A 24,817-nucleotide genomic window follows, 5' to 3' on the forward strand; every position below is an offset into this window, starting at 1 on the left:
AATACATTTGCAAATGCCTGCCTCCAGAGCAAGACATTAACAAATAGTTATACATCATGACACTTGCCTACACTGGATGTGTGTCGCGTCAAAAACAAATAGAAACCCATTATAATCACTGAGGCCGTCTACACACTGGATACAGTATATAAATGCATGCTCAGTTTCTGACATAATCCTGGTGTCCAGGATAATTACCAGTGTCAGGAACAAGTGGATGGTTCATTTAAATGACGTCCCGGATCGTGTCGGAGGATTGTATGTTTGTTCGGAGCATTTTGTTTTGTAAACGAGGCACAGAGAGTTCGCAAAGAAACTTTTGTTGAACGTGTATTATATCTGACAGCAGCTGCACAAACCGTAAGTTTTGAAATACCGTAAGTTAAACTATTTCATAATGCGTTGTTTGTAAATGACGGTTTTATATGGATAATGTTTTTAAAACATTTACCCGGATGCAATAGCGGTTGGGCGTTGATACTGTTTCCTATGCAGTGACATTAGCCGACTTTTTTAACATTATAATAAACCTCAAAGAACACATTAAAATTAAAATTAAAATCCATGTCATGACCCTTTTAATTACCACAAACCCTAAGTACTAAACATCGGTACATAACATGTCCAACATCATTTGTGCTCCAGTATGAACGTGAATGAATCCTCAAATCATGGGCATTTTTGAGAAGAGGTGTACTATTAATTCTCTAAGCAATCAGAGTTACATTTTTGCCTTGTGTTTGATAAAACGGGTGAAAAGGTGATCAGAATATCATAGAGACTCGAGGTTGGGCTCACAGTTACTGGTAAAAATACGCAAATGTAGTTAGATATTATTTTGCAGAAACTTCAAATTGCCAGGAAAACCTACACTTAATCTAGTAACTCATTGTTTTCTTTGGCTATAGGTCATTCCAAAGGACTACAAGACAATGACCGCCCTGGCCAAAGCCATCTCTAAGAATGTGCTGTTTGCCCACCTAGATGACAACGAGAGAAGGTAAATGCTCGTCGTCTCAGGTAGATCGTTGTCAGGTATTATGAGTCACACTATATTCCGTATTATGAAGTCTTTCTTATGAATCGGGTCATGTTGTTTTCAGCTGGTTTCTGGTTGTCAGCACTGGTCTTGTGTGCGTTTAGCAGGGTGAGGGTGTGAGTCGTGTCAGGGGGGCTTGTGAGTAGCCACTGTATTCACTCTGTTGCTCTCGTCGCCATGGCAACTTGCGTCGAAATAAAACGAGGCATTGTGTCTGACAGTGGTGGAAAGTGTGTTTTAATGTGGGTGTGGGGAAATTGTGTTGCGCGGATTGTTGGCTTTTGAGTCGGGGAGATGCCACAAACCCTAAACAACGAGAAGTAAAACGCCTCTCCCAGTCTACCAGGAATTTTGCTCAGGTTGCTCCGTCTTTGTGCACGGAATACAGTTTCACTGCTGAGGCGAATCCATTATGCATACAGATCCACCATGAAGGGAACAAACTCTCAGCTTTCTGCTTTTAAACCCTCTCTGAGAACACACGAAACTCCCCAAAACATCCAGCACTCAGCTGGAAATTCACCACACTTATTATCGGGCTTTCTTGCCAGGAGCTGCAGATGCATGCTATCGTGTTTTAAGATTGATAGCTTTTATTTATTTTTTTGGCTGTTGTGAATATATTACAGTCACTATTTATCAGAATTACAGGCAAATTTAGTTGGAAAATACATCATTATATTGTACATCATCTTAAGACTTTAAGGCCTATGTTGCAATTTTTCTTCGGAAAGCTCCAGAACGCACTTAATATTTCTGACTCAGATTTGTGGAGGACATTAACATTGTTTCCATGGTTACGGAATATTCGCTCCTGGCGACAGAATAGCACAATGTCCAATTATCTGCATGTGTGTCTGTGATGCTGTCAAAGCAACATGCTTGACGTGGTCAAACCGAGGTCCAGCAGATTATGACTCTGCAGTATCTGGTAAATAACAGGGAAATGACATTATTTCAGGGTTATTTCATTTAAGTCTGACATGCTGCAGATGCACCGTGAACAGTCTGCAGTTCTCTACGCTTGCAGTGAAACACTTTAACTAGAACAAATAAAGACTTCAATTAGAAATAATAGAAGATTTTCAAGGTCAAGGTTTTTTTTCTTTTATGAAAGTATCACTTTCACCCTTATTATGCTATTTTAAAGGTTCCTGATTTTGTTTTTGAGGTCTTCTACAATACATTTCCATGCATCAAAGGTCAAAAAGCACTTTTCACATAATATACATTGCACATCACTTAATTTCTCATTGCACTCATTTCTCAAAAACTCTGAAAGCGGTTTGTTCGAAAATTCTCCTCCTTTCCCTTCCTTTAGGAGTCAATAACTTTATTTGTTGTGCACTTTGCTCTTTGAAACTTTGCAGACCTTTTACATTCACAAACTGCTAAATTACACACTGCATGACAGATAGTATCTAAAAAACATAATAGGAGCACTTTAAAGTGATCACATGTGACAGTAAAGACTAAAGAAACCAGATTTTGTTTATTCGTATCAGAAATGTTTCTTGAGCATCAAATCATCATATCAGAATGATTTCTGGAGGATCATGTGACACTGAAGACTGGAGTAATGATGCTGAAAATTCAGCTTTTATCACAGGGATACATAACATTTTTAGTTGTTTGAAATTTTAATAATATTTATTTAACAATATTACAATATTACAAATAAATGCAGCCTGGGTGAGCATAAGAGTCTTCTTTCAAAAATGTTTTGAATGGTAATGTTTTTTTAAAATGCATTTTACTTATCTTGACCTATAGCTACTAGGCTACTACAATCCCAAATGTGTGCACTGTGCAGTAAACTCAAAAGGCAACAGCATACACCAGCTAAAGTGGTGCCCTAGGTTCATATGCTTTGCAAACGTAAGCATCATTATCACCACTGGCACAGATTTGCCTGTTCGCTTTTGCAGGCGTTCACACATATGGCCATATATAGTAGAACATGCCATACGCTGTTTACATTATTACACTGCAGTCAGTAAGAGTGCTTGTTATGATCACTGGATGTGTCACTACCACTGGAGTTAAACATTACAGCTAGATGGCAGATCTGGCATGTGGCATAGCCCACCCTAGGGCCCACCCTACAGGTTATTTGTTGTCTAGTGTGGTTTTGTTGCCATGGCAAATAAAAGCAGTTACCTCATGGTGGCATGGGAATAGACCAGTGGCAAATTTAATGCAGGAAGAAATCTGTTGCTGAACTTGACCTTGGGAGTCGGGTCAGAATGAAAGACATATAAGTAGTTAATAGAAGCTTGCTGGTTTTATGATGTCCTTTCAGTGAAGAGAAAATTGTGTTGAGGAGCTTAGAAATACTACAACCACTGTAGCTTTTACCATGCGGTAAATGTGTTTCTTTCATGTTTTCTTATCGGATAAAACATTTGACAAATGACAAAGCGCTGTTCTTCACTCTGAAACCTGCAGCGCATATACTTATTTAATTGAATCGCAGCCCTTGCGATCTCACAGTAGCACTATGCTACATTATGATTTTAAATGGCTTTAATATATCGTCAAGCCTTAGAAAATGGTCTAATAATGCGGTTCATGGATTCTTGTCGGTAGAATGCGCCACTTCCAGTATTTTGCCGGTTAATTGACACGGCTAAATTGCAATCGAGTTGCACTGCTGCAAGAATTTGGGTGTAAATGTTAAAAATATAATATTACAATGCAAAAAAACGATATTTTTCTAAAATGGGATTCATTTTCTTTGTGCAGACTTTTCTTTTTTTGTCATTTGATTTTGGGGTGAAATATGGAATATGAAATATATGAACACTCAGTCAGAACCTGCTCTTCGTTGCTTGATTTGAACACCATCCTGTCTATGGCCCCAACTCTCTCTCTCTCTGTCTCTCGCCTCAGGGGCCCTGCAGCATCTCAAACAACAGAGCATTGTGTTCTAATTTAAAAAAGCACAATACCAGTAATCAGCAGTAACGAGTGCTTGAGCTGCAATGAACCACTGAACTGAGTAGCTACCGTATATACAGAGAGATTGTCCATCTATTTTTAAATTCCTTTAGAACAGAAGTTGTGTTGTGGTTTTGCATGCACACATTTCTGCACGTACTGTACATGAAATAAATCAGTGTGTGCATGTACGTCATACTTGCAAGAATTAGACAGATAAGCCTATGGAGATTAGCATGGCCTCTTATTGTTTGCTATATAAATAATGTTTTCTTTTGCATAACATCATTATAGCGCCAAACTACGGGTAACATAATGCGGCTAAATAAAATAAAAGCATGGTTAGTTTGATTTTAAACTGTTTTGATGGAGGATAAATATCTGCTGATAACTCAGAGTAGCTTTATCGTGTCCAAACACATCTGTTCAGCTCCCCTTTTATAATGTTAACCTGCTCTTAGCATAATGGCTATCTGGTTTCCTGCTCATATCTGATATAAACTTCACACTGTGATTGTGGGGAACAGCTGTTTCACGCACCTGCAGACCAGACAGTACTATTAAAAATGACCTTTAAAGTAGACAGTCACGCTTTTGTAATGCTAGCTAGTGTGGCTATTGAGTTTCTAACGCGGTCCAAGTCGAATTAGACTTCTAGTAGGTAGAATTTTGTCAAAAAACTGTTGTTGTTTTTTATTTAGCCAAAAATGTACTTTAAAAAAACTGATGGAATTGTAAGAAGAAGAAAAAATAGAAGACAAGAATACAAGAGCTGCTTTTTCACCGTCGGGCCGAACGATTTTAAGAACGGTGAGAAATGGTTCCAGTTATATTTCCATTTGGGCTTGGTTCAGCACGGCGTGATTTAGCTCTTTCGCTGGCCAAGTGCCCTATTTGAGCGAAGTAAGCACAAGTTAATAATAAAATGAAAAGAAATGGCTGATCATCCTCCATAACACGCTCGCTATTTAGATCTCATACCTTCTGTAAACCCTTGCACTACCAAGGCAACAACTGACACATTTCTATTACATTCAAAAGAGCTCCGTTATCAGGCTCACAGTGGAAAATGAAACTATATCCGTGCTCGCTGGGCCGGATCGGCACGGAATGGAACGGTTAAGGAAAGCGAACCGTTTGGCCTGACGGTGGAAAAGCGGCTAAGCTGTCTCTATCCACACTGAGTGAAGTGTGAGTAATTTGTTAACGTTCTTCACTGGAAGGATGGATCTGTCTCTAGAGAATCTCAAGTCTGTCAGCACATGTGCACGTTAGCAAGATAGACCACTTTAGTGATGTGGAACATTCTTGCTTGCTTTCTGTATATAATTTATTGCTAGTTTGTATAAAAAAATATTTAATGCTACCAAACCAATGTGATTTTTTTCAAATTCGTAAAAAGCAATAAACTAATTAATTTAGTTCTTAAAGACCCCCAATGGTTAAAATCCAGTTTTTAATGTTTTTTATATATGTCTATGTGGTGTTTTTATATGCTTTTAGACAAACCATGTGTAAATTCATAAGTCAGCAGCACCATTGCTGAGTATTTTCTACCTAAAACTGCAGTGAACCAAAGATAGTCTCAAAAACACGGGTTGAAATCTCTGTTGTTTCTGACGTCACAAACTACCTTGTAACCAATCACATCAATGTGCGGATGGGCTTTAGCATATCATTAATTTATACCGTGAAGCAAGGGAGTCTCAAGAGAATATATTTGTATATAATATAACTCATCATTAGCTGTTTGATAACGTAGTCAAGCCAAAGAACAAACACATTAATTGGTGTTATGTGTCCAACCTTGTAGAGAGCGATACATAAAACACATTACCATTCTGAGTCATACATTGACTTGTAGATGCGCCTGTATGAGTGAGTGGAGGCAGGGCTCATTTGCATATTCATGAGCCACGTGTACTAAATGAAGTGAGGGTGTAGAGTTACATTCAAGCTATTTAAAGTCATAAATATTTTTTTCCACAGGAAATAAAACGTTTAAATATGCCATTTTGGTGATAAAAGATGAGTTTCAAGGAATACAGTTATTGACTATGGGAGACTTTAAGCTTGTTTTGTCTGTTTAGTACTGCATATGACGTGCCGTTTCAGCCCAACATAAAAAGTTTTAAAGTATTCAATTAATTGACATTATTAATCATTATTACAATATCAAGCAATAATCGGCAACAATGATTGTTGTCATAATATTGCAGCCCTACACTATAATTGTCACACTATGTGGCTGTAATGAGCACACAAAGATGTAAAGTACAAAATGGACAGGAAACACGCAGGAGAACAGAATAACATAACCACATAACACTAAGACGACACAGAACAATGACCTAAGGAAGCTAAGGGTATGAATACACAGAGATTACAAATTAACTAAATGAACAGCAGGTGAATGTAATCCAATCAGAAACCATAGAAACTAACTGGAAAACAGAACTCAGGAAAAGCAGCACAGGGAACAGAATAAAAGCAAAACCAAAACAGATTGAAACTGTTACAATAATGAATTGCTTTATTTTTTATTTAATAATTTAAATACTTTATGTAGTATTTACATAAAGGCTATTTACCTTGCCCCCTACTGCTGATTGGCTCACTCTCTCTCCTCCCCATCATGAGTGGACACGCCCCCTACTGCTGATTGGCACTTAGAAAGCACAATTTGAGGTATTTTGTCCGTAGTTAAAATGTACGGTAAGAGTAAACACCAAAGTTAAACAAGCACCACTAATAAAATGTTGCTTATTAAATTTGGCTGGGAGTCGTTTGAACACTTGGATCTATATTTCTTCAGCACCTTTTAAAAGAGATGCAGTTATTATATTTTTAGTTCATGTGGCCTTGTCAGTACTTGTGCTCATTCTAATAATTGCATGTTGTAACGGCAATAAATTACCAAATGATAACTAAAGGTTTCCATTATATATGACCAAAGATTTTTCCTCTCCGTGGTAGAATTATAGGATTACTTTGATTTATCTAGCTTTAGCCTTCAAATCACTGCATAAAACGGCATGCTGCAACCTGCCTGAGCACATGGATGAAGTTGGATCTTCAATGAAATTCTTGCGTTAGTCGACACTCAACCATGAGCGCAGTCACTCTGCAGCGCAGACGGACAGTCTGAAGCACAAATGCACAGGTCAGAATGTGACACTGTGAAAGTAAGTGGGCTGATTCACTTCCTTGCTGCATGAATGGAAATTACAGTACCGTTCAAATGTTTGGGATCAGTATTATTTTTCGGAAGAAATTAATACTTTTGTTCAGAAAAAATGCATTAAATTGGTCAAAAAATGCTGTTCTATCCAAATCCTATCAATCAAAGAACCCTGAAATAAATGCATCACAGTTTCCACAAAAATATTAAGCAGCACAGCTGTTATTAACATTGATAATAAGAAGAAATGTTTCTCAAATCATCATATTAGAATGATTTCTGAAGGATCATGTGACACTGAAGACTGGAGTAATGATGCTGAAAATTCAGCTTTGATCACAGGAATAAATTGCAATATAATATATATTCAAAGTGGAAAACTGTTATTATAAACAGTTATTATATACCTATTAGTGAAAACTGTTAAATGCTTTTTCCTCCGAACACAGATTTAGTTAATCCAGTGCTAGTTTCTCTAATGTGTGTGTGTGTGTGTGTGTGTGTGTGTGTGTGTGTGTGTGTGTGTGTGTGTGTGTGTCCTTGCGTTCACATAAAGTAGAGCATGCAGCTGGGGTAATCCACCAATTAAGCAGCAAGTAATGACCCTTCCGGCCTTTGACCCTTGACCCTTGACCCAGCAGCCTCTGCCCTTTGCTCTCATATCCCAGTGCTGATGGACAGTGAACATCTTTGGAAACAACAAAGTGCATCAGATCATTAATGAACTTCTCAGCGAAGCACCTTGGCATTAAACGGTCATTTCTGAATCTGATCTCTTCTGTCACAGCATATGAACATTACAAGCAAAAACTGTAGTGAGACGTCCTGATCATCAACCGTTTGGTTTTAAGTGTTTTTTAAATAGCACAGCTCATGGACTATCTGATAGGCCACACACGCAGCAGATGTCTTTTAAGGCGAGTTTATTTTGACCCAGTCTGTTTTAGGTAAAGGAAATGGGGTGCTGAGGAAGTTGCGGGTGATGTAACGCTGCGCCTGTATCGGATGAACCCAAATCACAGCTTCAGAGCTCAGGCTAATGGAGGAAACCTTTGACACTTAGATCTGTCTCATAATCTACTCAAACGCTCCAACACCAGGTGGCTGTCCATTTTATGTGCTCAAATGATGCACTTTTCGGAGGAGCGAGAGATCAACGGTTTATAAGAGGGGCTCTTTATGAACGTATGAGGTCTAGGCATTAATCATAGACTCATTATTGAACAACATTTTCAGTATGCATGGCATCTAAGCCTGCAGAATTATACTGAACGCTCTATAAATTACATTAATTCACAAACTTCCCCCTTTCCTTGTGCGCTTGTTTAAATATTTTAGCTTATTTGATGAGGCCTTTAACTGCTAATGAGGTACATTTAGCAGAATTGAATTTTTCTAGTAATTTGAATCAGATAATTGGTATGAAGCCAGTGTTATTTTAGCATTATTATATGCTATACTCTTGAGTTTTTATTTTTATATTTTCAGTTTTCATGAAATTTTTTTGTAAATTTAATATTTAAACTTAAAAAAACTGAACTGAATAACTAAAACACATACACTTACGTTGAAGATTTTCATCTAATATTTATATATTTTTTTCTGATTTATTTCAGTTACAGAAATTTGTAATAGTTTTAGTTAAACAGTAAAAGTGCTCAGATTTTGCTGAGGAGTGATTCTTCTTTGTTCTGATTTTGCTTGTCACATGTTGGGTGGTTGCCAGGGTGTTGCTATGCAGTTGTGAAGGCATTTTGAGTGATTTAAGCATCATTTGCTATGCAGTTTCTGTGGTGTTTGATTGGTTGCTTGCTATTTTTTACTGTTTTGTCATCAACTGTCACGTTCTGGGTTTTGTTTCTTGTTCCTGGTTCTCGTCTTGTCATGTGATTGCCTGTTTGTCATGTGATCCTGCAATGTGTCTTGTCATTGGTTAATCTTTTGATTATTATTCACAGGTGTCTCTTGTCTTTAGTCTTGTGTATTTAAGCCCTCATGTTTGCCTTGTGTCTTTGTCTAGTATTGCATGTTTTTCCAGGTTCTTATCTTTGTTTCCAGTTTCCAGCCTTTGTTTTGTTAATTAAAGTTGCTTTTAGGTTCACTTCAACTTGCCTCCAGGATTACATCATTACAGAATACTAGACCAAAATATGGACCCAGCCACCCGTCTCTTCCTTCTCAGCCAAGATGACCGTCCAATTGAGGAGTATGTGAGGGAGTTTTTTGATCTTTGCAATGAAGTGGACTATTCTGATGAGATCTTATAGGACATGTTTCGCTTTGGACTCCATAAGCCACTGTACTATCTCATGCCTGTCAATACCCCTCACTACACTCTGGTGAAATATATAGACTTTGCCCTCTTGTGGAGCGGTTCATCATTTACTGTTGGCTTTACGGATGTGGAGCCCCAGAAGCTCACAGTAATACCTAAGCCTGAGCCAATTCACGTCATGCCCACTTGGCAACTCCAGTGCTCACACCGCTCGCCAGCGCATTCATGCCAGAGCCTCATCCTGTCATGGCCGTTGCCGAGCCTCAGCTTCTCCTCGTCAGCCCTGCCGAATAGTGATCGACCGATATATCGGTCGGCCGATAAATCGGGCCGATATTTGCGGGTTTGATGTGTATCGGCATCGGCCGATACGCGGCGCTGCGTTCGCCGATAGTTTTTTCCCGGCATTATTTACAGACAGGATCCGCAGGCAGCTCTGTGTTGCTGGAGACGCTGCCGTTCACGTGCAGCCCATGCACTGCCCCTCCCACACTAGCAGAGTGCTGGAAGCCTCTTCAAGACAAATGCAAGTTTTAAACTTTCAAAGCATCTTTTAACTGTTTGACTCAGCTGAAATATTGCCATACACTTTAAAAGTGGAAACACGTTGCTTTATATGTGCGTGCAACTAAGCAAGTTTGTGGGTCCAAATGGAAAACGCGAATGCCTCATCTATAAAACTGCTTGTCGTTGTATTTAAGCCAAGGAGCTGCAAATAGCTGAGTTTGAGGCTATCCATATGCATACGGCAGCTGTTACGAACACTGGTCATAGGATTAAATAATGCCGACGTTGTTCCGTGATATTTGTGGGAGTTTTATTCAGCGACCACCTGGCTGAGGTTTGGACGTGTGCTCATAAAAGAAGCGACGCGGTTGCGACACGCATGCGATGCAGCACGCTCGTTTGTCCAGGCGCTTCTATGCCGTGGTGAGATGAAAACAAATACATGTTTTAGGGCCTGTTCACATATCGCGTCTTTTGCGCGCTCAAGTTCGTTATTTCAAAAAATGTATGCGCGCTCATAATGGAAGCGACGCGCTTGTTTTTTCCAAGCGCGTCCGCGCCGCATCGAGATAAAAACATCTCAACTTTTCAGAATGCCGCATCCGTGGTGGAATAATTCGAAAGCATCGAAAACTCGGCCGAACAGCTGATCATAGCTGGACAGGGCGGGTTTTTATTTCTCATCTCCATAAATATATGTAGTCGTAAAGGGCAGGAAATAAATTAATCCTTCCTCCATGTCATCATGGAGAGCGCAGTTCATGGCTGCATAGGAAAGACAGACGTTTATTATGCTGCTTGTTGCTACTGTGTGCAATAGTGTAATTATTTTATTCATGCTTAAATATTTATTTTCAGAATTTACTTAAAGAATTTGAATTATGCTTAAATATTTATTTTCAGTAATTTTAGCACTGAACTTTTTTTTACTTGTTCTACCTCACATGTTTTTAATATTTGTCAAATATTTTTTTATTTTTTTTTTAAGTTCAATAAATGTTCCTTTTTTAAATTGAGACTTGTAACGTTTGTTATCATTGTGTCATTTTTATGATTTAAATTGAGTGAGCAAAAGCAGTATCGGCTCCAAATATCGGCCCAAGAAAATCGGCAGCCCGTATCGGTCATCGGCTAAGGCTGATGAAAAAAAATCGGTATCGGCATCGGCACTAAAAAATCCATATCGGTCGATCCCTACTGCCGAATCTGAGCTTCTCCACGTCAGTCCTGCCGAGCCAGAGCTTCACGTCAGTCCTGCCGAGCCAGAGCTTCACGTCAGTCCTGCCGAGCCAGAGCTTCACGTCAGTCCTGCCGAGCCAGAGCTTCACAACGTCACGTCTGCCGATCCAGAGACTTCCTGAAGGGTCGTCTCCTCCCTGGCCGCCAGAAGGGTCGTCTCCTCCCTGGCCTCCTGAAGGGGCGTCTCATCCCTGGCCGCCAGAAGGGTCGTCTCCTCCCTGGCCTCCTGAAATGTCGTCTCATCCCTGGCCGCCAGAAGGGTCGTCTTCTCCCTGGCCTCCTGAAGGGTCGTCTCCTCCCTGGCCGCCAGAAGGGTCGTCTCCTCCCTGGCCTCCTGAAGGGGCGTCTCCTCCCTGGCCTCCTGAAGGGTCGTCTCCTCCCTGGCCTCCTGAAGGGTCGTCTCCTCCCTGGCCGCCAGAAGGGTCGTCTTCTCCCTGGCCTCCTGAAGGGGCGTCTCCTCCCTGGCCGCCAGAAGGGTCGTCTCCTCCCTGGCCTCCTGAAGGGTCGTCTCCTCCCTGGCCGCCAGAAGGGTCGTCTTCTCCCTGGCCTCCTGAAGGGGCGTCTCCTCCCTGGCCGCCAGAAGGGTCGTCTCCTCCCTGGCCTCCTGAAGGGTCGTCTCCTCCCTAGCCTCCTGAAGGGTCGTCTCCTCCCTGGCCGCCAGAAGGGTCGTCTCCTCCCTGGCCTCCTGAAATGTCGTCTCCTCCCTGGCCTCCTGAAGGGTCGTCTCCTCCCTGGCCTCCTGAAGGGTCGTCTCCTCCCTGGCCTCCTGAAGGGGCGTCTCCTCCCTGGCCTCCTGAAGGGTCGTCTCCTCCCTGGCCGCCAGAAGGGTCGTCTCCTCCCTGGCCTCCTGAAGGGGCGTCTCATCCCTGGCCGCCAGAAGGGTCGTCTCCTCCCTGGCCTCCTGAAATGTCGTCTCATCCCTGGCCGCCAGAAGGGTCGTCTTCTCCCTGGCCTCCTGAAGGGTCGTCTCCTCCCTGGCCGCCAGAAGGGTCGTCTCCTCCCTGGCCTCCTGAAATGTCGTCTCCTCCCTGGCCTCCTGAAGGGGCGTCTCCTCCCTGGCCTCCTGAAGGGTCGTCTCCTCCCTGGCCTCCTGAAGGGGCGTCTCCTCCCTGGCCGCCAGAAGGGTCGTCTCCTCCCTGGCCTCCTGAAGGGTCGTCTTCTCCCTGGCCTCCTGAAGGGGCGTCTCCTCCCTGGCCGCCAGAAGGGTCGTCTCCTCCCTGGCCTCCTGAAGGGTCGTCTCCTCCCTGGCCTCCTGAAGGGGCGTCTCCTCCCTGGCCTCCTGAAGGGGCGTCTCCTCCCTGGCCTCCTGAAGGGTCGTCTCCTCCCTGGCCGCCAGAAGGGTCGTCTCCTCCCTGGCCTCCTGAAGGGTCGTCTCCTCCCTGGCCTCCTGAAGGGTCGTCTCCTCCCTGGCCGCCAGAAGGGTCGTCTCCTCCCTGGCCTCCTGAAGGGTCGTCTCCTCCCTGGCCGCCAGAAGGGTCGTCTCCTCCCTGGCCTCCTGAAGGGTCGTCTCCTCCCTGGCCACCTGAAGGGTCGTCTCCTCCCTGGCCTCCTGAAGGGGCGTCTCCTCCCTGGCCTCCTGAAGGGTCGTCTCCTCCCTGGCCGCCAGAAGGGTCGTCTCCTCCCTAGCCTCCTGAAGGGGCGTCTCCTCCCTGGCCTCCTGACAGGGCGTCTCCTCCCTGGCCTCCTGAAGGGTCGTCTCCTCCCTGGCCTTCTGAAGGGTCGTCTCCTCCCTGGCCTCCTGAAGGGTCGTCTCCTCCCTGGCCGCCAGAAGGGTCGTCTCCTCCCTGGCCTCCTGAAGGGTCGTCTCCTCCCTGGCCTCCTGAAGGGTCGTCTCCTCCCTGGCCGCCAGAAGGGTCGTCTCCTCCCTGGCCTCCTGAAGGGGCGTCTCCTCCCTGGCCTCCTGAAGGGGCGTCTCCTCCCTGGCCGCCAGAAGGGTCGTCTCCTCCCTGGCCTCCTGAAGGGTCGTCTCCTCCCTGGCCGCCAGAAGGGTCGTCTCCTCCCTGGCCTCCTGAAGGGTCGTCTTCTCCCTGGCCTCCTGAAGGGGCGTCTCCTCCCTGGCCGCCAGAAGGGTCGTCTCCTCCCTGGCCTCCTGAAGGGTCGTCTCCTCCCTGGCCTCCTGAAGGGGCGTCTCCTCCCTGGCCTCCTGAAGGGTCGTCTCCTCCCTGGCCGCCAGAAGGGTCGTCTCCTCCCTGGCCTCCTGAAGGGTCGTCTCCTCCCTGGCCGCCAGAAGGGTCGTCTCCTCCCTGGCCTCCTGAAGGGTCGTCTCCTCCCTGGCCACCTGAAGGGTCGTCTCCTCCCTGGCCTCCTGAAGGGGCGTCTCCTCCCTGGCCTCCTGAAGGGTCGTCTCCTCCCTGGCCGCCAGAAGGGTCGTCTCCTCCCTAGCCTCCTGAAGGGGCGTCTCCTCCCTGGCCTCCTGACAGGGCGTCTCCTCCCTGGCCTCCTGAAGGGTCGTCTCCTCCCTGGCCTTCTGAAGGGTCGTCTCCTCCCTGGCCTCCTGAAGGGTCGTCTCCTCCCTGGCCGCCAGAAGGGTCGTCTCCTCCCTGGCCTCCTGAAGGGGCGTCTCCTCCCTGGCCTCCTGAAGGGTCGTCTCCTCCCTGGCCGCCAGAAGGGTCGTCTCCTCCCTGGCCTCCTGAAGGGTCGTCTCCTCCCTGGCCGCCAGAAGGGTCGTCTCCTCCCTGGCCTCCTGAAGGGGCGTCTCCTCCCTGGCCTCCTGAAGGGGCGTCTCCTCCCTGGCCGCCAGAAGGGTCGTCTCCTCCCTGGCCTCCTGAAGGGTCGTCTCCTCCCTGGCCGCCAGAAGGGTTGCCTGCACTGCCTGATCCGCCCTGGTCGCCTGCACAGCTTGATCCGCCCTGGCCTCCCTTCCTGCTGCAGTCTCCAGGTCCTCTGCCGCTCCACGGGCCTGGCCCTCCATCCCGCACCCGCGTCCGCCTCTGCTCCACCACCCTCCTGAACTATTGTTTTTTTGTTTTGATGGGCGTCGGGAGCCGCCCATAGAGAGGGGGCTATGTCACGTTCTGGGTTTTGTTTCTTGTTCCTGGTTCTCGTCTTGTCATGTGATTCCCTGTTTTTCATGTGATCCTGCCATGTGTCTTGTCATTGGTTAATTGTTAATTTATTATTCACAGGTGTCTCTTGTCTTTAGTCTGGTGTATTTAAGCCCTCATGTATTGCATGTTTTTCCAGGTTCTTGTCTTTTGTTTCCAGCCTTTGTTTAATGTTTGTTTTGTTAATTAAAGTTGCTTTTGGGTTCACTTCAACTTGCCTCCAGGATTACATCATTACATCAACCAAGCAAAAACCTGATTGCTTTGAATGACACGTAGCACACCCAAAGTTTAATATATTAGAATTAGGGTTTCTATGGAGACATAATATTGATAGTCTGACTATTGCTGATGCAAGTGATCCGAATTAAATTAATTTCAAATTACACTACTGTTCAAAAGTTTGTGGTCATACGATTTTTTTTATGTTATTGAAAGAATAATAACATAAAATAATAATCTCTTATATTCATCAAGGCTGTATTAATTTGTTTTATTAATTTGTCTTTTTTAATATATTTAAAAATGTAATGTATTCCTGTGTCCAAAGCTGTATTTTCAGTATCATTACTCCAGTCTTCAGTGTCACATGATCCTTCAGAAATCATTCTGATATGATGATTTGATGATCAAGAAACATTTCTGATTATTATCAATGTTGAAAAAAGTTGTGCTGCTTAATTGTTTTGTGGAAACTGTGATTTTCTTTTTCTTTTTTTCTTCAGTATTCTTTAATGAATAGAAAGCATTTATTTGAATTAGAAATCTTTTGTAACATTATAAATGTCTTTACTGTCACTTTAGAAAAAGTAAAAAAAACAACGTGTTATCAGTAGTGTAAACTGTCTGCCATTCTGAACCCGGCTGGAAACAGAAGACCACAACACAATACCCATGAGACCCCTGCAGTTACACGGTCCATCCTGTAAGAGATGCTGTTTGTCCAATTCAGATGTCCGTGACTCAAGATGATCCACAATCGGACCGGTTCATGCAGTGCCAGACAGCAGAGCGGAGAAAATGAGCGCATGACGTTATATACCAGTGCTGTACGGTTATCAACACCGTATAATTTGAAGCTGTTATGTTGTTGTGAGCTGTTAAACTCTGGCCCACAGGAAGCTGCGATGTTTGGCTGTGATGTGGGCCGCTTTTGGGAGGCACTTGACAGCTTCCACACAGGTGTGTTTGCTCTGGCAGCAGCGATGTCGTAATCGCACTCGTACAAACACACACTCTCACCAGGAAGAAGGAGGAAAAGTGGCTGGCTAATGAATAGCCTTAACTGACTTGACCCGTGGATGTTTGTCTGGGCAGTTATGCAGCAAGTGTGTGTGTGTGTGTGTGTGTGTTAGTGCAGTGAAGGCTGTCCCCAGCTGGAAGTTTCACTCGTCTTTCTTCCCGTGCAGAATTGCTGTGGCAGTTTTACCCCGCGAGTGTTACCAGTGCTGTTGTAAAGTGCGAGTCTGTGTGTGGTCAATATTTAGCATAGCTTTGTGCTGTTACAAAGGGAGTTTCTTCTAATGAGGTCAGTCGCCGCAAGAAGCAGCTCTTTCTATCTCCACATTCGTCCTGTTTGCATTCTTTTATATTCCTCTTTTCCGTCCTCACTCTCATGTCTTCCGAGTGAGAGTGTTTAATGGGCTGTTTTGGCCCGTCTCGGTCCCCTGACCTGACCCCCTACCACCCACCCGTTCCCTGCGATCCCTCTGGAATTCTCTGGAACTCTCTGGAACGCTATCGGTGAACATTTCTGAAGGGATTTAGAAATGTTTCTGAAAAAATAAAAAATCTGCTAAACTGTGTAATCAACTAATAATTCTTGGTCGATACACATACTGTTTTCAAATACCTTCGCATAAATTTTAAAGAAAATATAATGTTAAATTGAATAATTAAAATGTATTGACATATTTGAATACATTTCAGGTAAATTTTGCATTTATTTATTTACTATATTATTACTAATTTACTTATTTATAAATAAATAAGTAAATAATTTGTAGATAAATGCATATATGTATTTATTTTTTTTTTATTATTGCTGAAATTAAATCAATTTTATCAATTAACTTGGTCATTTAATTTATTTTAATTTTAATTGTAGTTATTTACTTGTTCACTTATTTTTTTTAGTTTCTCATTAATAAATTTATATTTATTTGTTTTTTAGTAAAAAAAAATAATTTATAAATGTATGTATTTAGTTATAGTCAGTAAGTGATTAATTATTATGATTATTATGATAATTATTATTTTTATTTATTTACTTACTTATTAATTTAATTAGTTAATTAATGATTAATTAATTAGTTAATCAGTTATGTATTTATTTATTTACTTGTAAGTGTAATTTGTTTTATTTACTTGTTTATACATTTATTTATTTTAAATAAAAAATAAATGTATGCATTTATTTATTTATTTATTTATTTATTTTAAAATGTAGTTCAATTTCTTATTTGCTAATATTAAATTGTTTTATATATTGTAATTCAGCACTTTGTCTGTCATCGGCCTTCCTGTTCTCTAGAGATTGGCATCTGCCATTAAAACACCCATTCCAGTCAACCTCTACTTCAGTGTCCAGGTGTCTGTATGCCATGCAATGTGTGCAGAATAATCAGTAGAAGCTGGATCTGTCTGCTGCTGCCTTTCTAAATTTGTTCCAGTAAATGCAATTCCAGCACTTTTAGGCCTCTTTTCCTCTCGTCTCCTCCTGTGAGCAGTGTAAACAGCCTTTCCCGTTAAAACTGGACAAAAGGGGGTGAGATATTTGTGCTGAGCTTTCCTCTTCAAACACATCTCCCCTTTTCCTCTGCTGGAAATAGAGAAACAAATGATTCCAAGACAGGCAGCACTTCCTGTGAAATGTCAGACACTTTAGTTTGCGTTTGAATTTTTTTATATTGTTTTTATTTCCTGTCTGAGTGTGTGTAGGTGAGACGGTCATCCTTGTGATCTGGACATGTGAGATAGACAGAGCCTCTGTCCTTTCAACGCTTTTTGTTTTTCCTTTTTTTCCACTGTAAAGAAATTCCGGGGGTCACATTTCACCTCAAAATTTTAAATGTTCTTCTATGAAGGGGCTTCATAGAGACAGCAAATAAACAGGGGTGCGTTTCCCGTACAAAGACGTAACTCGCTGCTTAACTACCATAGTACGATGCATCATTGAAGAAATCAACTAGCTAGTCACAACTGTTTCCCGAAACCTTACTGTCGCGAATTGGTCGTTCAACCACGTTGTTTAATGACGTCACGCAGGAGGTGGAGTAATAACTTCTTTTAATGAATCTGTTTGAGATCAAATTAATGCTAGATGTTTTGCTATAAATTACGCACATGACATCTGAGGACTATTTCTCAATTTTTCTCAGTTATTTTGCTTTATTTCCAGATTCAATCATCGGCTCGTTCTTATGTAGTAGAGCACGTTCGCACTCTTCAAAACAACGCTTTAAAACTCTTGACAAACTAAAAGATGTAAATTACATTTGTATGTATTCTAAATAAAAGATATCAGTGTTTCCCCTAGGTTTACAGGTTTGGGGGGGGGGGGGGGGTTGGTTGGTTTGTTTGGGGAAAATTGACACAGACACTATCTATCTATCTATCTATCTATCTATCTATCTATCTATCTGTCACATAAATTGTCTGGGAGGGTAATGGTTTGTAAAAGTTAAAAAATGTTAACATAAGATATCTCTTTAAAAAAATAAATAAACATATTTAAATCTTTTTAAAATTGACTTTTGCAAAAACCTTTGTTAAATTTATAGAAGTATTTGTTAATATTAATGGACCAGAGCTTAAATAGTTTTATTTTTTAACTACCAACTAAAAAAAGATTTATAAATACTAACAAATATATTGGTCATTCATTGTTCGTTAATGTTAGTTAATACATATATATGACAAACAAATTTTAAAAGGGCTTTTTTATGAGAAGTTTTTATTTCTATGATGCATTTATTGGAGAGAATAATCCTGTCAGACGCACCACTGCTGTGAACGCGCGTTCACGTAAACACAATTTAAACAATGTATTATTCAATGCATTACTTCTATATAATTATATATTAAATTGCTCAAGCAAGTGGTAAAATATTTAACCATGTACTTATATTAAAATCTTTTGTATTTAAATTTTAATACAATAAATCTTGCATGTCACAAAGAACTTGTTTTTCCACCTCCACGAATGAGACGAGTGTTGTTCATTATGTCGCCTTGTTGAGGTAAATTGTAGTTTTCCTTGCTTTAACTCAGTCTTAAAGTGAAAAAAGTAGTAATTAATTAAATACATGTATGGTGAGATTACTACATTTTATTTAATTAATCGCACTTATGGTGAAATTACTACATTTTCAGGTCAATCGGTGTTCATTTTGATCACGAAACATGCGCTGTCACTTTAATTCAGCGTTTTCAGCACAGCAGAAATAGACTCGATGCAGAAACGATCTCTGCACTGCTGTATACGCACCGCAACTGGAACGGATCGATCATCGACGGACTGCATCCGAGTGCAGTGTACGGGAAAAAATACTCACCGCAAACGAAATATATGTGAAACGGGCGTTAGACTTGGAGCAGGAGAGCTACTCCGGCTGCTACTCGCAGTAGAGCGAGTGTTGCCATCTTCAGTTCAGCGACATATTTCCCGCCGCGCGCTCTCTGTCCGCTAGTGCTCAACTGTATGTGACGCAAGTGTTTGTTTTTGTGTGAGTGTGCGCACGTGCGCACTCATTGGGATAATTGTAAACGCGCAAACACAGACAGAAAAGACATGCCATCGTGGAAATAAGATAAATAACATATTACTTAAGGGCCATGTAGTTTTTTTTTTATAAAATAACAAATTGTAATCTGGCGCTATAAAGAAAATCAAATCAAATTTACTTGACCTCCAAGGGGGGGCGGGGGGAGCCGTTAGGAGGGCGGGGCGCCCCCCTTATATAATGGTAGGGGAAACACTGGATATAGATTGCACTGAATGTCAGCTTGCTTATTTTGCTCACGACAAGGATTTATTAAGTCCACGTGTCATGCAAACAAGAAACTATGCTTCTAACCACAGCTCGAGGGCTGTCGTTCCAACCACACAACTTTGCAATGCTGTTTGCGAATGTTTGTTGGAACTATGTTTTCGGGAAACACTGACTTGTTGAACTATATAACGACGGAACTTGTGACCATAGTTGGCTAACGATGCTTTTGGGAAACACACCCCTGAGCGTTACGGACAGACTGTCTAGACAGGTGCTGCAACAATGTCAAATATGTGTAAAATAATGTGTTTTTTGAACATTCAAGCATGAACCCAAAATCAAGACCTCTTTAAGTGCCTTTAAGATTTATTTATTTTTAAATATTTATTTTGATGACAACCTATCCCCTTATCATCCTGTCTGAACATCTTCTTTTTCAGCATCAACCAAGTTTATTCACAACAAAAATAGTTGTATGATGGAAAAAATAAATGAGGTGAAAACCTTGACATTTCGTGTGAGATTCACACACTAAATATATTTTTTATTTCTAAACACTTGTACTTAAACCAATAGAGAAAGAGAAATAATTGCGTGGAAGAGAGAGGTTAAGTGGTTAAAGAAGATCCATAACCCAAATGCTGTAGGTTTAAACCATAGAAGAGAAAAAACCCAAAAGGTAGAAATGTATGCTTGAAAGAAAAAGTTTACTGCATACTATACTGTTAATCTGCTATATCAATCATGAAATTGGCATATAATAAAATGTGAGGAGAGACATTTGGATTTCCCCAGTTTGATTTATTGACCTTTTTTTTGGACAGTGTCATAATCTGAACTTTTTAACTTGATAATGTGTGCCAAATATGCAAGGATACACAAACGCTTAGTATTTATCAAATTTTTCCATTTTGCAATATCATACTGACCTGGAAGGAAACCGTATTGCTCAGATGTTGATCTTTCATATTTCAGGAGAATTAATGTGGGTTTGACCAAGTATCAACATTGACTTAAATTTGTCTTAAATTCCTTAGGAGAAATAAAATCGATTGTTCAGTCAAACAAAAAACAAAACAAAAATCAATCAGTTGTTGACATACAGTGAGTGAAACTACCGTTCAAAAGCTTGGGGTCAGTAAGATTTTTGAATAATTTGGAAACAAGTCTTTAATGCTCGCCAAAACTCTATTTTTATTTGATCAAAACTTTAGTAAAACACTAATGTTGTGAAATACTGCTACAATGTTTTCTATTGAGATTCTGTTGAGACTTTGAATAAAAGTCTCCATTTGCTCTACTTTTAATCTCACTGGTGTCGTGTTGATTTTCTTTTGTATGCCGAAGCTTAACAGTGGATTCGACTGTCTTAAACTGACAATTATTACCATTGTTTCTCCTTCCCTCCATCCCAGTCTGGCTCTCTTTTCCTCTGGCTTCCTCCTGTTGTTCTGCTGTCTTTCCTCCCTCCCAAACATTCCTGCATTCTTTCTTTTTCCTGCCTCAAAGTCCACTGTCTACTTCAGCTGGTTTTCCTCAACGTGTGAGGTGTTTTTGTGTGTTTCGTGCAGGATGAGGTCGGCACACTCGCCGTTAAACCTCATTGGCTGGTACTCTTTGGGTAACACTGATGCTTGCCTCATCAACACTATAAATATTCATTCATTTTGCTTTTAAGAGGCTGATTAAATTACATTTAATAGATGCTTCTGACAGCCAGCTAATCATTCGAGCTTGACTCCTTTGGCTTGGTGGGTGTTACTGTCGATGAATCCATCCATCACTGAAGCAAGACAGACGGACTGGGAGATAGACAGACGTACAGACTAGACAGATAGACTGCATACTCCAAGCTCAGACAGACAGATGGATCCCAAAGGAAAAAGTGTGTCCAAAACAGCTGCGATGTTACACATAAAAACACGTAGCTCGTGGCCAATTAAACTGGGTTTTCCCTGCCTCATCATAGCAACCCTTTGCAGTGTGGATAAACAGATCTACACGTCTGCTCCTCATGATTGATAAGAGCAGTGTGTGTGTGTGTGTGTGTGTGTGTGTGTGTGTGTGTGTGTGTGTGTGTGTGTGTGTGTGTGTGTGTTTATATACGTTTATGTTAAGTGGATGTGCTTTTCTCCACCCTACAGTGATACTGATACAGGGAAATCACTGATAATCCCGAGCGAAGTTGTTAATGACGCTTTATCAGTCTGACTTTGTCCCTTTCTATCTGTTGTGAAACAGGGTCGGCACTTCATAAACACATTCGCATGTGGATGTTTTGCCGTTTTTGGCCCTGAGAATTGTCGAGTTGTTTATGTGGGACGTATTGTATGGCACAAAATGCAGTTTAAAAAGTATTTTGAACACAGAAAGACAAAAGTCAAGTGCATTGTGTCAATGTAAATGTGCATTTTCTAAGATTTCTATAGCAAATAAATGATGTTCTTTCTGTTGATCAAAGAATCCTGAAAACTACCATAGTACGATGCATCATTGTACGATGAAAATGTTTAGCATTAATAATAATAATAATCACAATTCATAATAATCAGAAATGTTTCTGAATAAATCATCATATTAGAAGGATTTCAGAAGGATCATGTGACACTGAAGACAAGTAATGATGCTGAAAATTCAGCTTTGATCACAGAAATAAATTACATTTTACTATATATTCAAATAGAAAGCAGTTATTTTAAATAGTAAAAATAGATTTTACTGTATTTTTGATCAAATAAAGGCAGTCTTGGTGAGAATAAGAGACTTTTCTTTCAAAAATATAAAAATAGTGTAAAATAATTGAAATGCACACAGCCTGTCATGAAATGCATTTTGTTTATTCAGATGTAATGAAATCATTAGATAGTGCAGTTCGTATCACATAATTCATTTTGTCTACAAACTTAGTCAGCTTACACTTGGCACCTAATATGTTTCACCCATAAATTACCATAAAGCCATTCTTTTAAGTGAACAATTCAGTCCTTGTTTTTTCTATACACTGAAGTTTCACTCTTGTTGCAGTGAGATGTGACTTCTTAGTGTTTTTTTATACCTGTTCATACTAAATATAGTACATGTGCAAATAGTCTTATAAAGTAGGCAGTAAACAGTTTATATGGGAATATAAACAGTTATATTCACATATAAACATTGATCAGTGAACATACATAGAGTTTTTGTTTAATAAACTCTAAATGGAGGGACAGAAATCTCTCAGATTTCATTAAAAATATCTTAATTCGTGCTCTGAAGGTAAACGAAAGTTTTATGGGTTTGTAACGATATGATGGTATGGAAGCTTGTTTCGGCCACAGAATCAAAAGTAAAAAAGGTAATTGCGTCTTTTTATCTCACAATTCAGACTTTTTTTCTCACAACTGCGAGTTTCCATCTCTTTATCTCAGAATTGTATGATATAATGTCAGAATTGTGTTTACTTCTCGCAATTCTGACTTTATAACATGCAATTGCGACTTTATATCGCGCAATAATTCTGACTTTATTTCTCAGAATTATTGCGAGATATAAAGGCGTAATTGCATGTTATAAAGTCAGAATTGCGAGATGTAAAGTCGCAATTATCTTTTAAAATGTTTTATTCTGTGGAGAAAACAAGCCTCCATATGATGGTGAGTAATTGATGACAGAATTTTCATTCTTGGGTTGAACTGAGTGTGTAGCAGCTTCAACTTGCACATGAAACATAAACACCCAGAGGACATGCAGACGTTCTGGGTTTAAGTGTCACAATCAGATGCTCTAAACCAGACATTCCTCTTCCTCTGATGTAACTTCACTGATGATTAAGTAAAAATTACGTCATTCAAGTGTTGAAGCAAGAATTCGCAAAAAAACTAACATTTTATCATCATTTGTTCACCCTAATTTTGTTTCTAACATGTATGCCTTTTTCTCAGTGTGCTCCAAAACATCCTTTTACCTCAGCTGCCTTAAATCAAAGTGCACATTTTAATTTTGATATCATCTGTTAAAGAGTTTGCACATTCAGCTGTGTTTTTCTCTTGACGTTTACGAGGATAAGGCAGGCTCAGGCTTGTGTGGACAAATAAAGGAGACCTAATGTTGGTGCTTTTAACACTTTCCTTTTGAAAGTGTGAGAATCAATTAAAGAAGAAAAGAAGGGGTGATGATTTAGGAGCCTCATTAGATTTTGTGGTCACGCGTATGCACATGAAAACAGTCATTTACAGACCGCTGTGCAGACGCTCAATGTCATCTCATGTCTTCCTTCATATGATGTATCTTCAATAAAATATAATTGGCCCTAAGTGGCATTTAAAAGCAACACAAGCTTTGATTGGTAGCTTCGGTCAGTCTCTTCCTGTCTAAAGCGATTATTGACCAGAATAAGCTGTAAACTAGACCAAATTCTTGGACTGTCTTGTATGTCGCCCCAAAACATCGCTAGAGCTACACTACCATTCAAAAGTTTGGGGTCGGAAACATTTCAAGAAACATTTCTTATGACTTTTTTATCAGAAAGTTCAAAAGCACAGCATTTTCTTGAAGTAGAAATAGCATTATAAATGTCTTTACTGTCATTGTTGATCAATTTAAAGTATAAAACTATCAAAAAACCAAACCTTTGAATGCTAGTGTATTTTGCTGCATTGGCGGTACGTCATCAAACAAAACGTCTTCTCTCACACCCAGCAGCTGATCAGCCGCTGATTCATTGACAGCAGTGAACATCACTCACTCTATCAGTTTGTGGTTTTTGGATGTGAACTTTGAAGACTTTACTCACCCAGGCTTTTCCCAGAAGACTACGCTCTACTACATCATACATAGTGTCTTCAACATCCACACTGACACATCTCATGTTCTTCAATGTATCCCACTGCCCTCTAATCTCCTTCTAAACTCCTCAAAACTTATGTTTTCACTCAGTAACTTTTCCTCCTCCCACACATTTGTAGACAGGTTCAGACGAAACCCCTGTTCCCTTTCATGTTGCTGTCTACCTCTCCAGTTTTTAATTCCTTCCCCTGCTCAAAACACCAGCTTATGTTGGTCCAGACTGGTTTTTGCACATTAGTGCCAGTATATCCGTTGGACCCGGCTGTAAATATAGTCATCCAGCATGATCTTTTTGACCCTGGTGCTCTTGCTGGTTAAAATAACCTTGTGGGAACACCAGCATCCAAAACACAAGGATGCTGTCTATGATATCCCACAATCCTGTGTGTGCATTTCAAACAGTTGGTTGAACAGAATAAAAATGGCTTTTTCCTCAACTTATGGCTTGGAAATAAGCATTGGTTATTAAATATCTGCTTGCTTATCTCCAAGACTGTGGAGGTTTTATGCATAGATCCAATCTTTTGACATTATTAATTTTTTTTTTTGTCCCTCCTGTTTACTTTCACAAGACATGACTCGTATTCGATGTCTGTGTTTACGTCAGTCTCCCTCCCTAACTAGAATGATCCAATCGCTACACGTTTAGACATAGGTCAGATGTCCAGATATTGGATATGTACAAATATTGTGGTAAGTGATGCATTTAATTCAGGATCAAAAGAAAGAAGTTGACCCCAAACTTTTGAACCAGTAGTTTGTTTCTGGAGAATT

The 24,817-nt window shown here is 40.9% G+C and overlaps 1 protein-coding gene across 2 annotated transcripts in view; it reads left to right on the plus strand.

The window, feature by feature from the left end:
* prkar1b (protein kinase, cAMP-dependent, regulatory, type I, beta) overlaps positions 1-24,817 on the plus strand; it is a 64,986-nt gene that overhangs the window by 7,446 nt on the left and 32,723 nt on the right. For both annotated transcript variants that reach the window (XM_081387095.1, XM_081387096.1), the window contains exon 4: positions 909-1,000. In XM_081387095.1, the coding sequence (XP_081243221.1) occupies positions 909-1,000 (92 nt within the window). The remainder of the gene's footprint in view (positions 1-908; positions 1,001-24,817) is intronic.

The sequence above is a fragment of the Scardinius erythrophthalmus genome (assembly GCF_964197995.2).
Source record: "Scardinius erythrophthalmus genome assembly, chromosome: 1".
Classification (NCBI taxonomy): Eukaryota; Metazoa; Chordata; class Actinopteri; order Cypriniformes; family Leuciscidae; genus Scardinius; species Scardinius erythrophthalmus.